Source organism: Alligator sinensis, unplaced genomic scaffold, assembly GCF_000455745.1.
Source record: "Alligator sinensis unplaced genomic scaffold, ASM45574v1 scaffold264_1, whole genome shotgun sequence".
NCBI classification, from domain to species: Eukaryota; Metazoa; Chordata; order Crocodylia; family Alligatoridae; genus Alligator; species Alligator sinensis.
In genome coordinates this window covers 1906819-1920585 of record NW_005841831.1, presented here as the reverse complement: position 1 = coordinate 1920585, position 13767 = coordinate 1906819, and the positions used below count along the sequence as shown (strand labels likewise).

General features: G+C 46.2%; 1 protein-coding gene across 5 annotated transcripts in view; it reads right to left on the bottom strand.

The window, feature by feature from the left end:
• Positions 1–313: 313 nt before the first annotated feature.
• The window catches only part of ZFAND4 (zinc finger AN1-type containing 4), an 81721-nt gene continuing 68267 nt past the window's right edge, over positions 314–13767 (bottom strand). For 3 of the 5 annotated variants that reach the window (XM_014523753.2, XM_014523842.2, XM_025208652.1), the window contains exons 9-10: positions 9460–9577; positions 314–1188 (exon numbers count right to left, since the gene is read on the bottom strand). In XM_014523753.2, coding sequence (XP_014379239.1) covers positions 1053–1188; positions 9460–9577 — 254 coding nt within the window. In that variant the 3' untranslated portion in view covers positions 314–1052. The remainder of the gene's footprint in view (positions 1189–9459; positions 9578–13767) is intronic. The other 2 variants (XM_014523887.2, XM_014523810.2) reach the window with 1 other exon arrangement.

The window sequence follows — 13767 nt, the reverse complement described above, 5'->3', positions numbered from 1 at the left end:
TTCACAGAGGATGGGTTCAAAACAGTACCTGATTTTTCCAGTGTGCTTCTAAAATGTTTCAGGAAGTTTAGACCAGTCTTAACTTGTGTGCATGCCTAGACTCTTAGGTTTTGAAGTGTATTTAGAACTTTTTAAGCATTATGCCTGTCCATACTGTCAAGTAGCATTTTAAGTGGTCAATGTTGGCTTAATGAAGGGGAGGGGGGACCCAACAGATGCTTAACTGTAAAAATCCTGTAAAAATATGAAAAGTTAGTTCAAGTTTATGAGAGGATGGAAACCAGAATAAAATTTAATATTTATTAGAATTTCTTCTGGTAACAGCACTCAACATCTTAACAAACCAGGTTGTGAAGTCTTAAAAAATTCAGGATTACAAAAAAAGTTAAAATAAGTTGTTCCTTGTATTTAATGGCAACAAAGGGGAAACCCTCTATTTAAAAAAACCTGCCATATAAAGAGTATTTTAAGAAAGTGAGATTAACATGATACGTTGTTTGCAGAATGGATGCACAATATATGAATGCCAATCTGAGTGGAACTGAGGTGCACAAAGTACGGCACCCTTTGAAATGCTGAACAGGTGGTTTGAATTAAGAGGGGAACTTCCTAGTGAAATAACTTAAAGATACCACACAATGGACAAAAAACAAGATCGAATACAGAAGACAGTACATGACACCCTCATCACAGCACCCCCTCAAGTCTGGTTATACAGTAAATATTAAACTTAGTAAAGTGCATCTTTTAAAGACTTGTCTAGTGAAATAGTTTCGCCAAATATAAAACACTTAACACAAGACGTGCAATAACAGTTAAATCATAGTGTAAGTTTTTAAAAACTATTTTTAAAATTTTGATTCCCTAAAGAATAAAGGTGTCAGCTACAGTAGTGTTCACATTATTCTTCAATGAAATGCATCCTCATGTGCTTTTGTTACTTGGCAAATCTTTAGATGTGGAGCAGGGCAAAATAATGCAGTTTAAGTCAATGCTTCTTTCAATATAAACAACTCCTCCTGGCAGAACAGCCACATGCAGCACAACCATAGTTAGATTTTGGGAAGCTTTGGTGCACTAACAACAGGGTTTGTCTCCTGCAAAAACCTCCGCCCCGCACTCTTGTAGTCATATGTGCAGGTGTGAGTCTCTGCATAGCGATGAGTTGCACAGAAGTTGTTTCCACATCTGAAGAATGAAGAACATGAAATATTAGGAACTGCCTTCTAAAAAAAAGTCTGTCCTCTCTATGACTTATTCACAAAGGGCCCTTTGTTTCTACCTCATCCCACCTATTTGGAAGTTGGCATTGAGTTTCTTACCACTTTGAACTACTCCCTCCCCCTGCTAACTGGCCACCACTGCAGTCTTCTAGTACAGGTGAAATTTAGAGAAGTTAGCAAAGCTAAAATGACAACGTATTAAACAGGAATCAAAACAAATAGAAAACAAAGAACACAATGCAACCATAACAATATAAGAACTGCCATTTAGTGGGTCAGACCATAGGTCCATCTTGCTCAGCATCCTGCGTCACACTGGCAGAGAGTGAATGCTGAAATGGAGAGTGAACTGGGTATGACCAGGGTTTTTTCCACTATTTCTCTCCCACTTGCTGCCTCTGGCATTTAGGCATAGAGAAGACTTATTCAGAGGTTGTACCCCTAACTCCCAGGCCCAATAGCTATCAATGCACCTTTCTTTCAAGAATGTGTCCAATCCCTTTGTGAATCTGGCTAAATTGTCAGTGTCCACAACATCTGGTGGTAATGAGTTCCATATTTTAGTTACATGCTGTGTGAAATAACTTCCTTGTGTTAGTTTAGATTTCATACCCACTATTTTCAATTTATGATCCCTAGTTCTTGTACTGTGAGAGAGAATAATAAATCCCTAATTACTTTCTCTTCACCATTTATTATTTTGTAAACCCTTCCCATGTCTCCTGTGCCTCTTTTCTAAACTGACTAGGACTTTAGTCTTCCTTCACACGTAAGTCCCTCCATACCACTAATCATCCTTGCTACTCTTCTCTGTACATTCTCTAGTTCTTCTATACTCTTTTTGAGGTGTGGGGACCAAAACTGGGCACAGTATTCAAGGTGTGGATGCACCATGGATTTATAAAGAGGCATAATGACACTTGCCATTTTGTTTACAATTCCTCTCAATAATGTCTAACATTTTGTTTGCCTTTCTGTTGAGAACTGAGCTGATGTTTTTAATGAACTGTACACAACTACTCCCAGAGCTCAACCAGTTTCCTGCTTCAGCTCCCTGCCACCTGTGATCCTTTTACCAAGGGAGCTGGGACTGCAATTCCTCCTAGCACTAAAACAATATTTCTAAATTACTTATTTTAAGAAGTTTTTGAATTCATGTCTAATAGGATCACAGGAAAGTAGGGCAGGGAGGGACCTCATAAGGTCATCCATCCCTCTGTTCAAGACAGGACTGTCCCTGACTAAACCATCCCAGCCAAGCACCTGCCCAATCTGCTCTAGAAAATTGTCAAGGATGAAGGGTCCACAATTTCTCTACATAGGCTTTTTCAATGCTTGACAATCCTCAGAGAGAATTCCTCCTAATCTCCAACCTAAATTGCCTCTGCTGCAGTTTGAGACCATTGCTCCTAGTCCTGTCCCATAGACACTGTGAAAAAGCTCATCTCCATCCTCTCTAATCACCCTTCAGGTACTTGTTATCAAATCACCACTCAATATTCTCTTCTCCAGACTAAATAGCCCTAATGTCAGAGAGAATTCCTCCTAATCTCCAACCTAAATTGCCTCTGCTGCAGTTTGAGACCATTGCTCCTAGTCCTGTCCCATAGACACTGTGAAAAAGCTCATCTCCATCCTCTCTAATCACCCTTCAGGTACTTGTTATCAAATCACCACTCAATATTCTCTTCTCCAGACTAAATAGCCCTAATTCTTTCAGCCTTTCATCATAAATCTTGCCTCCCAGGCCACTAATCATTATTGTAACCCTGCATTGGGCTCCTTACAACCTATCCACATCCTTCTTCAAGTGTGAGGCCCAGAACTAGATGCAGTAAGACCTCATCAGTGCTGAATACAGTGAAAGAATAATTTCCCTTGATTCGGAAGTGACATTGCTTGACAGAACCCTGGATGCTGTTGGCTTTTTTTTTTTTTTAATACAACACAAGCACACTATTGGCTCATTCAGCTTCTGGTGCATTGTAAACCCCAGGTCCTTCTCTGCAGTGCTGTAGCCAAACCATTCATTCCCAGTCTGTATTTGTGCATGCAATGACACCATCCCAATGAAGGACTCTGCACTTGCCTTTACCGAATCTAATTTAACTAACTGATTAGAGACCATTTTTCCAGTCTATCCAGATCATTCTGGATCCTAGCCTTGCCCTCCAGAATGTCTACTTTCCACCCATGTTTGCTTTGTGTCATTCACAACACTGCTCATGCACTCAATCCTATCATCCAAATCATTAATGAAGATGTTGTATTGTACTGGGGGAACCCCATTTGATACTTCCTGCCAAATCCACAATGAACCATTGATGACTACTTGTTGAGCATGATGACCCAATCAGTTATATTTCCATGTTACAGTACTGTTGTCTATCCCATATTTCCATAGTTTGTCAATGGGAATATCATGAGAGACAGTGTCAAAAGTCTGCCAAAGTCAAGGCATATGACATCCACTGCTCTCCCAACATTCATCAAAGCCTGTCACCTTATCATAGTAAGGAAATCGGGTTGGTCAGGCATGACTTGCTTTTGGCAAATACATGATGGCTATTTCTCATCACCTTGTTATCCTCTATGTGCTTCACAATGGATTCCTTGATGACCTGCTCCAAAATCTTTCCAGGTATCGAGATCAGGCTGACTGGTCTGTAGTTTCCTGGATCTTCCTTCTTCCGTTTCTTAAAGAGAGGGCACTATATTTGCCCATTTCTGGTCATCCAGGGCCTCACCTGACCTCCGTGAGTTCTCAAACAGGATAGTTAATGGCTCTAAAATCAGCCAATTCCTTCAATACCCTAGGATGCATCCCGTCTGGCCTTGTTGACTTGAAAGCATCTAGTGTCTCTAAGTAACCTGTTTTCTAAGTTACCTAAGTAAACTGTTCTGCCATTACTTTAAGTCAGGGGTTTTCAACCTTTTTGGATCACTGTATCCCCAGTTGCTGGACGCAGAGCGGAGGGGAGGAGGGGTAGCGGTGGTGGAGCACAGCTGAATGTGGAGTGGTGGCAGCCACCGCATGCGAGTTTCCCCCGCCCCCCACACCCGGCCAAGAGGGCGGCGCCTGCACGTATCCCTGGTTTACAACCCCTGCTCTAAGCTGTATGTCTCCTTCCCTATCTTTGCTGCCAAATGCACTTGTCATATGATAGCTGTCCCTATTTGTGAAGACTAAAGTAAAAAAGGCATTACTGTATTTACCTGAATCCAAGACAATTTTAAATTTAAGATGATCCTCCAATAATTAGATTCTAAACAATGAAAATTATACATGTTATAATTTTTCCATGTCTAGAATCTAATTATTGGAAAATCTTCTTAAATTTGTCTCCTACACATGCTACTGGGCAGGAAAACAGCAGCAGGGGGCAGACAATGGGGAAAGCAGAAGCAAGGGAGCAGGCAGGGGGGTGGGGAGCAGGGGTGAGGAGCAGGAGGTGGAGAAAGCAGAGGGAGGGGGCTGGCAGGGAGAAGCAGGGTGAGGGAGCAGGTGTCCTGCTCCCTTGGTGAATACCACCCTACCACTTACCTCCTGTTTTTGCTACTTTCCCCACTGATCTGAGCACAGGTGAAATCCCAGAGCTGCTCCTGCCCCATGCTGCAGGAAACAGCTGTTCCTGGAACCCGGCTCTGTACCGCACCATGCAGATTTCTCCTTCCCTGAGAGTTAGCAGGGGAGAGAGGGGAGGGAGGAAGAGGGAGGGAGCAGGGCAGAGAAGAAGAAATCTGTGTGGTGCAGGGTCGGCTCCAGGGCCCCCCCTGCCTGCCACAACAAAGTTCCACCACTCCAGCTAGGGGCTGTGAGGAGCTGCTGTGCAGGGAAGCCCAGCTGGCTGGAAACCAAAGCAGCATCATTCAGAGTCCTCCTTCTCTCCCTGGCTCCCTGCCAGCAAGGGAGGGGATGGGGGAAGGAGAGCCAGACAAGGAGTAGCATTGTTGCTGCCTGCTGCTGATTCTGTCCCTGTCCCAGCTGGGCTCCCTGGCACAGCTGCTTCTCCCAGCTCCCAGCTGTGATGGTCTGTTCTAAGAGGCAGCTCTGTTTTCCCCATAATAAATGGGAGAAAAACCCCTCCTCATCTTGGAATTTAGCAAATACAGTAAATACTTCAGCCTTCTCTGCATCCCAAACACACTACAAGAATTTACTAGATTGCTTGTGCGCTGCTGTGTTTCCTTCCCACCAGATGCCCTGGTAATTAAAGTCCTCTTTGAGAACCAGGTGCTATGATTTGGAACTTCTGTCAATTGTTTAAATACACTCTCATTGACCTCCTCCTTCTGGTTTGGTAGCCTGTACCAGATGTCCACCATGACATCCCCCTGGCAGCTCTCCCCTCTGACCTTTACCAGATGCTTTCAACATGCCTACCTTCTACTTCCTACTGCATCTCAGAACACATGTACTTCACTTGTATATATAGGGTAACATCTCTCCTTTTCTGCCCCATCTATCCTTTCTGAACAAGCTATACTCATCCATAACTGTACTCCAGTCATGTGAACTATCCCAAGACACCTCTAATCTCAACTGTTTCAGAATTCTTTGATTGTACTAGGATCTCCAATTCTTCCTGTTTGTTCTCCATGCTTCTTATATTAGTATATACACACTAACAGTAAATTGCTCCCCTCTGGGCATGTCTACACTTGCTATCAATTCATTTTAGGATTATTGTGCAGTAAAATACTGCACAGTAAGCCTTCCCCAGGAGCACATCTACACATGTACCCTGTTGGGAGCAGATTTGCTCCTGCCCTGCTTTGTCCCCCTGCAGCAGCCAAGGGCAACTCCAGGCTCCCCTGGATGCTAGTCCAGGGGCTGCCAAGGAGTACAGGGCCAGAAGGGCTCTCCTAGCCCTGTGGCATATTGGGTTCCCAGTCCCAGCCTGCCTCAGAGAAGCTCTCTGTGGTGTGGACCTGGGAACTCTGGATAGTGCGTGGGGGCTAGAGTTCCCAGCTCCGCACTGCACAGAGCTGCTTTGGAGAGCCAGCGGGGTCTGGGTTTCCAGTCTCTGTTCGCTCTCTGGAGCTCCCAGTTCAATGCTAGGAGCAGGGAGCCAGGATGGGGACAGAGAGCTCTCAAGTCTGTGTTGATTGGCTCCTGGGGGAAGCCAGAACCGGGGACAGAGAGCTCCCTGTCCCCCATGGCCCCCCTGCTGCTTAGGCTGACTGGGAGCAAATTTACTCCTGGTCAGTGTCTACAAGTGTGCTACTGTGCAGTAACTAGCATGCAGTTAATCTAGTACTTTTATTTACAGGTACTAGCTGACTGCGCAGTAGCCTAATTTACTATGCAGTAAATGTCCCACACATGTAGACTGTGACAATTTACTGTGCAGTAGATTAGTCTACGGTGGACTGAAGCATCTCGTGTAGATGCACACTCTAAGGCTTGTTCAGTTACACCCCAGTTTAGTTATCTGCGTTCAAGATTAACTTTACAGAATATTCCCAAAATCTATGAATTAGGCGATAATGTACAGAATTTCAGGTAGATTCCCAATTCTATTTGGCAGTTCTCTTGTATAACTATTAGAATGGACCATTAGTCAAACGAGACATAGAGAGTCAGAGGGAGCTTTTCAGTTTGTTAGGAGCCAAAGATGCCATTTCTGGGATTCTAATTTTCCCCCTTTTTATTCTTGCATAACATTAATACCATCAGCTAATCTAATTCTATATCAGTTTAAAGATGTTCTCTTAACAGTAGAGTGTCTATCATGCACAATCTTTACAAAACTAAGTGGTAAAGAGTATCCATTAAGAGGTAGCTTCTCATCCTTCTCTGATTGTCCACTGCAACCCCCAATGGCAGGAGTGGTCATTGAGGCTGTTAGCCACTGCTGGTAACACTGACATCTCCTCAGATGTCTTTCAGGTGTATCCTCTACAATTTCTCTAAAAACTCAAAGCTACTCAAGGGCTAGGATACTGAGGACCTTCCTGGATCTACATTTGATATTTTAGATAAAATACCTTTTTGAGAGGGAAAACTATAGGTAGAGGAGACAAATTTAGAAGGCTGTCACGTTGAGTTCTGGTCATCTAATGAAGGCCAACTGGACAGAGAGAAAAATCAAAACTCAAGTAGTTTTCCCACATAGTTACACACTGATATATTTTCAACTCTCCTTTGACAGTCAAGATGCAATATTTGTGGATAAAAAAGAAAGAAAATGTTTCATATAGAGACGTTCATCCATTTCTTTTCTGATACAGCCACTCAGACTCATTTATAATCCAATACCAAAAATAAAGGAGGAAAAAATAAAGTTATGGCAGATCACAGGATTATTATTATTATTATTACTATTATTTTAGCATTTTTTGGAAAATTTCATAATTCCATTAAAACTAGGAAGGTGCATGGGAGAGGGATCCTGTAACAGGGGCCTTCTTGGGGCTGATTTTTCCTATGCCCCGCCCCGCCTGTTTCTGGGCCAACCATCCACCTTCCCGCCTGCCATACCTTGTTGTTAATTAACTGGAAATCTTAATTACCCGGGAGGCTGCCCATTTTTTTGCCCCAATGCCAGGGGGCGCTATCTGCGGCTCCGTACCTCCCCTATACCGCAGCCCATGCCTCGCAGATGGCATCCACTGATGTTAATCTCACTGGCCCCACACTGGGCCCCAGACTTCTCTAATCAGGACCCCTCCAAGATCCCTCCATTCCAGCAGCCTAACCCGCCTTCATTCAGGCTATTTAGCTCCCTGAAACTATTTTCCCCTCTCAGGTGTAGTCCCCCTGGGACCTTTGGCCATACAGGCCCTGGCCTCACCTCCAAGGTCAGTTGGAAACCCTAGGCCCTCTTAGCTCTGGACATCCTTCGTGGTGGGCCCCGGCCCTTTTGACCATTCTGGTCCTGGCCCCAGCACTGACCAGTCGAGGGTACTCTCTCTCTGAGGTCTGAATTTCTAGCTCCACTCTCTCCCCTGGGTCTGCCCTCTGGGCCCTAGTAGCAGGTGGCCCACCCGGTTGTGGGAGCTGGCACCCTGACCCGTCTTTCACCGGGGTGGTAACTGGCCTGGCATTTCCTAGGAGCTCCCACACTGCTGAGAGCCCCACCAGGCCACCCACTCCCGGCAGCGTGCAGTTTTAGGTCATGCCCAGGACCAGAACCCTCCTAACCATCCCCTACAGCTCCTCCCTCACCTCCAGGATGATACCAGTAGCCTTGCAGCCAGGCAGTGTTGCTGCCTGGCCAGCCAGCAGGGAACTGAACTATTTATACAGGCAGCCAGTGTCAAAATGGCTGCCACAATCGGGCACCTGCTGGTTGCTTGGCTCTGGTCTTAAAGTGGCAGGCACAAACAATGCCCTGCCATAGACCCCTTTAGTTCTAACAGTAAGTTAGTGATGTTTTCTTTTAGCTGTTTAATTCCTTCTATTTGAGAAATGCAGTTTTCAGCTCAAGTGTTCATGTGTGTTTTGTTTTACTGCCACAGTTAAATTTCCTACAAGGTAAAAGCAAAATGTATTTGTTTTGATGGGAAATAGTTTAAACACAATTTTCTTGTTCTTCCCGTGATAGGTTTAGGGGCCTTTACATAACACATATCAAAAGAAATTATGCCACCATTACAAATGCTATTGCTTTGTTTCCCCAAGTTTAGTTGGTCTGACCAAAAAAATCCCCCAACCCCTCCAACTTTCGTACTTGAGATGATAAACAGAAAGTGCTGACTGCAATTTTAGGAGACTGGAACATTAAATGGTTAAATACGATATAATGAAAGGTGGTTGCTAACAAGCAGTGTTGACTTACACGAGGGCCACATGTGACCCTTGAAGACAATGGCTGATTTTTTTGGAAAGGGCAACCAAAGCAGTATATTTACCAACCTGTTTCAATTGTTTGTTCATAATAGTTTTTCCACTGATGATGAATTCTTAGATAAGCTCTCCACACACACATTTATTCTGCATTATTCCTCTTATTGTGTTTGCTTGATTACACTTAAAGCCCAACTCGTGTCAGCAAAAACCGCTCAACTGTAGTGGCATAGGGTGGAAACCGTGACAGCAGAGTCTGCATAGTCTTACTGAACCTCATTTCTTACAACGTAGCATAGCAACAATTCAAAATTAGGAAAAAAACTGTCTCAGTTCTCTCAAACAGTTGTTGTTGTGTGATTAGCCAAACTGAAAAAATACTCTCCTAACTTGGAAAAGTCTTCATGTGATCATTTAAAATTGCTCGTTATACGCTTAGCATACCTGCATTCATAGCTGCTTGCCAATCCCGTTTTCTTGCCACAGAAAAAGCAGTGCTTTGCTGTTTTCTTTTTTGTTTGAATTAAGCCAGTCACTGGTGGGAGGTGGGTGGTTTCACCTGCTTCCAAAAGGTAAGACAGATAGTAAAGACATTTTAGTTACATTTGCTGTTGAACCCTTGAATTTCAAAAGATGCTATTCAACTAGTCATGGAGCCAGAAACATTCTGCACTTATGTATAACCTCTCAAGAGGAAATTCCTGTCTATTTTACAATCAAGCTGCAAAAGGATCCTTGTAAATGGTGGTAGAATGTGGGACTTGGCAAAGACAGAGGTTAAGCAACTGGCCTGGAGACAGTCAACTCCCACTGCTCTTACCTGTTACGCTATGTATTTTTATTTAGCAGTTAGAAAAAAAGAGTGCTGATAAGTGATCTTCCAAGATCAATGGGCCATTAGTATGTACCTAGTAAATGACACTAGTATTTAGCAACCAGCTAACTCTGGTGTTTGCCCTTGAAGTATCACAACACAACAGGTGTCAGCCTATTATTATGCTAAACTCCAGAAGGTTACCAGCACACCGTGAAACAAGGAAAAGTAGGTGATATGTTCTTGGAGGGCATGACAAGGCCCTCACTTCTCCTTCACAAGGGATTCATAGATTGTAAGGCTGGAAGGGACCTCAGAAGATCATAGGGTCCAGCCCCCTGCACCAAGCAGGAAAGATAACTGGGTGTCAGGTGACCCCAGCAAGGTGACTGTAGTCTCCTCTTGGAAGATTTCCAGGGTAGGTGATTGCACCACCTCTGGAGGGAGCTTATTCCACTGTATGGACACCCCGACTGTGAAGAAGTTTTTCCTAATGTTGAGCCTGAATCGATCTTCTAGGAGTTTGTGGCCATTACTCCTGGTTTTCCCCTCAGGTGCCCTGGTGAACAGTTGCTCACCAAGTCCTTAATGTACTCCCCTAGTGTAGTGGTAAGCTGCTACCAGGTCCCCTCTCAGCCTTCTTTTCCTCAGGCTGAAGAGTCCCAGATCCCTCAACCTTTTCTTGTATGGCTTGCTGTAAGACTCTGATCATATGGGTGGCTCTTCTTTGGACCCTCTCAAGCTTGTTCATGTCCTTGTTAAAGTGTGGTGCCCAGAACCGGATGCAGTAGTCCAGATGCGGTCTCACCAGAGCTGAGTGGAAGAATCACCTCCTTGGCTTTGCTGGAGATGCATTGATTGATGCATACCACAGTATTATTTGCCCTACTAGCTACAGCATCACACTACCAGCTCATATTCATACTGTGGTCTATTATTACCCCCAGGACCCTTTCATTTGTGGTGCTAGTCAGTTTGGTACTGCCAAGCCTGTAAGTGTGTTTGGGGGTTGCTCGTCCCAAGCTGGAGCACTTTACATTTCTCAACACTGACATTCATCAGGTTCCAATCCGCCCAACTTACTAGCCTGTCTACATCCACCTGTAACTGTAGCCTATCTTCAAGCGTGACCACGCTTCCCCGTAACTTGGTGTCGTCCGCAAACTGGGCCAGTTGGATATCAAAGACTTAAATTGGCAACTTGTCTATGCAAACCTATTGTACAATCCTATATGGAAAACAAAGTCTATGTGCACAAAGGCTGTAGGCTGGATGAATGGACTGTAAGGCAGATAAAAAACTGGCTACAGCATTGGGCTCAGAGAGTAGTAATCAACGTCTACTTGGCAGTAGATGTCTTGGCTTGATGTCTACTTGGCAGCCAGTATCAAGTGGAGTGCTCCAGGGGTTGGTCCTGGGGCTGATTTTGTTCAATGTCTTCATCAATGACCTGGAAGATGACACACAGTGCACCCTCAGCAAGTTTGCTGATGACACCAAGCTGTGGGGAGTAGTAGATATGCTGGAGGCTAGGGCTAGGATTCAGAGTGACCTCGACAAATTGAAGGATTGGAAAAGGAATCTCATGCGGTTCAACAAGGACAAGTGCAAAGTCCTGCACTTAGGATGGAACAATAAAATGTCCCCGAGTGTGGGTGGGGGGGGGGGGGGGGGGGGGGGTGACTGGCTGGGGAGTAGCTCTGCAGAAAAGGACTTGGGGGCCACCATGGACGATAAACTGAATATGAGCCAACAGTGTGCTCTTGTTGCCAAGAAGGCTAACAGCATACTGGACTGCACTGGTAGGAGCGTTGCCAGCAGGTCAAGGGAAGTGATTATTCCCTTCTATTCGGCACTGGTGAGGCCACATCTGGAGTACTGCGTTCAGTTTTGGGCGCCCCGCTACAGAAAGGATGTGGACAAATTGGAGACAGTCCAGTAGAGGGCAACAAAAATGGTGAGGGGGCTGTAGGACATGACTTATGAGGAATGACCAAGGGAACTGGGCTTATTTAGTTTAGAGAAGAGGAGACTTTGAGGAGACTTAATAACAGCCTTCGACTACCAGAGGAGGGTTTGAAAGAGGATGGAGCTGGACTGTTCTCAGTAGTGGCAGATGACAGAACAAGGAGCAATGGTCTCAAGTTGTAGCAAGGGAAGTTTAGGTTAGATATTAGGAAGAATTTGCTTAATAGGAGGGTATTAAAACACTGAAACAGGTTACCCAGAGAGATGGTGGAATCTCCATCCTTAGAGGTTTTTAAGACCCAGCTGGACAAAGCTTTGGCTGGGATGAGCTAGTTGGGGATGGTCCTGCCTTGAGTAGGGCGTTAGACTAGATAACCTCCTGAGGTCCCTTCCAACCCTAATTTTCTATGCTTCTGTAATCTACCAGAAGAAAATACCAACCTTCCACGAAAGATTATAGAGTTTACTCACTGCCATAGAGAAATCTCTATTCTCCAGGCATAACAAGTTGATCAGTACATGTGGGCGTGCATGTGTGCGTGTGTGTATACACACGCACACAGAACCATAGGGTTGGATGGGACCTCAAGAATTATCTGGCTCAATCTAATGCATGGATATAGGAACGATATTCTAGATCATTGGTTCTCAACCTTTTTGGACTTGAGGCCTCCCTCACTCGCAACCCGCAGCCCTCCACCCCACCCAGTACCTCTCATTCCAAACCCACAATCTCCCACCCCTGCTGTTGCTCCTCTCAGGCCACCTGCCCTGCCCCCCACCCAACTTCCCCTCTGGTAGCAGGAAGAGGTGAAGGCAGCATGGTCCCCTCTCCCCCCGGTCAGTAGTTATTGTGCTGCTAGTGGTGTGGCTGGTGAGGGGGGTCCCAATGAGTCTCACTACCCCATTCTGCCCTCCCGCACCGGGTCTGCCTGCTGGGCTGCAGAGGCGGCTTCTGCCCATGCCGGTCTGACCAGGTTGCAGCCCCATGCCCACTGTGGGTGCAGAAATCTGTGGGGGAAGGCATCCCCACCCCCCACAACCCCTCAAGACTTAACTACAGGGAGCTGTAGGAGCAGCAGGATGCAGATGGGTGGATGGTGCCACATGAGAAGGTGCACTCCAAGAGGTCGCCAGGCTTCTGTACCGACACCACTGCGCAGCCAGCCACCTGTCCCTGCAGCTCACACAGCACCGGGCTCAGCCAGCAGAAGCCCAGCATGAAGAGTGCCTTGCCCAAGCCCCTTACCTGGAAGCAGCTGGCACCCAACTGCTGCTCTCCCACCTTCTCATCTCTCAGGCATGAGAGATATCAAAGACTGAAACCTGCTCGTGGCCCCCAAGGGGGCCATGGACCCCCAGTTGAGAACACTGTTTTAGATTGAAAACCCCTGACCTTTTTTAACAAGTATACCCTCCTGCCTCAAAGTTTCAGCTCATGTACCCCTTTATATTTTTGTCTTGTTTTTAAGGGGCGGCGGGGGGGGGCAGATCGAGGACCCCATGGTGAGGGAAGGAGTAGGGCTGGGGTTGGGGCTGCACACCTGGGATGGAGTGCCGGACGGAGCTGCGAGAAAGGTTAATCTGGGGGGCATGGGGGCGGCTCCTGTCACTGCGTGAACCCCAGCAGAGGTCCAGGGGGCACGTGCCCCCCAGATCTGTGAGTGGGGCGGAGGCAGCTACTGTTGCAGGCTAGACTCAGCACCCCGCTGCCACTGCCCCAAGTCACGTGACACCATGTGCCTGCTGCTGCCAAGCAAGCAGGAGACAGATACACACATGCAGATGCAGAGGTGCACCCCCAACAGGTACCTGTGTGTGGGGGAAGGGGCAGGGTGGTGGAGAGGGAAGGGGCTAGGAAGCATGTCTTTGTGCCCACTCCCAGGAGCAGGGCCAGGAGGGGTGAGGGTGGAAGCGCCCCTTCTGCAGGCCGCACATATGCCACCTGGACAGCTGGATGTGGCAGGGGG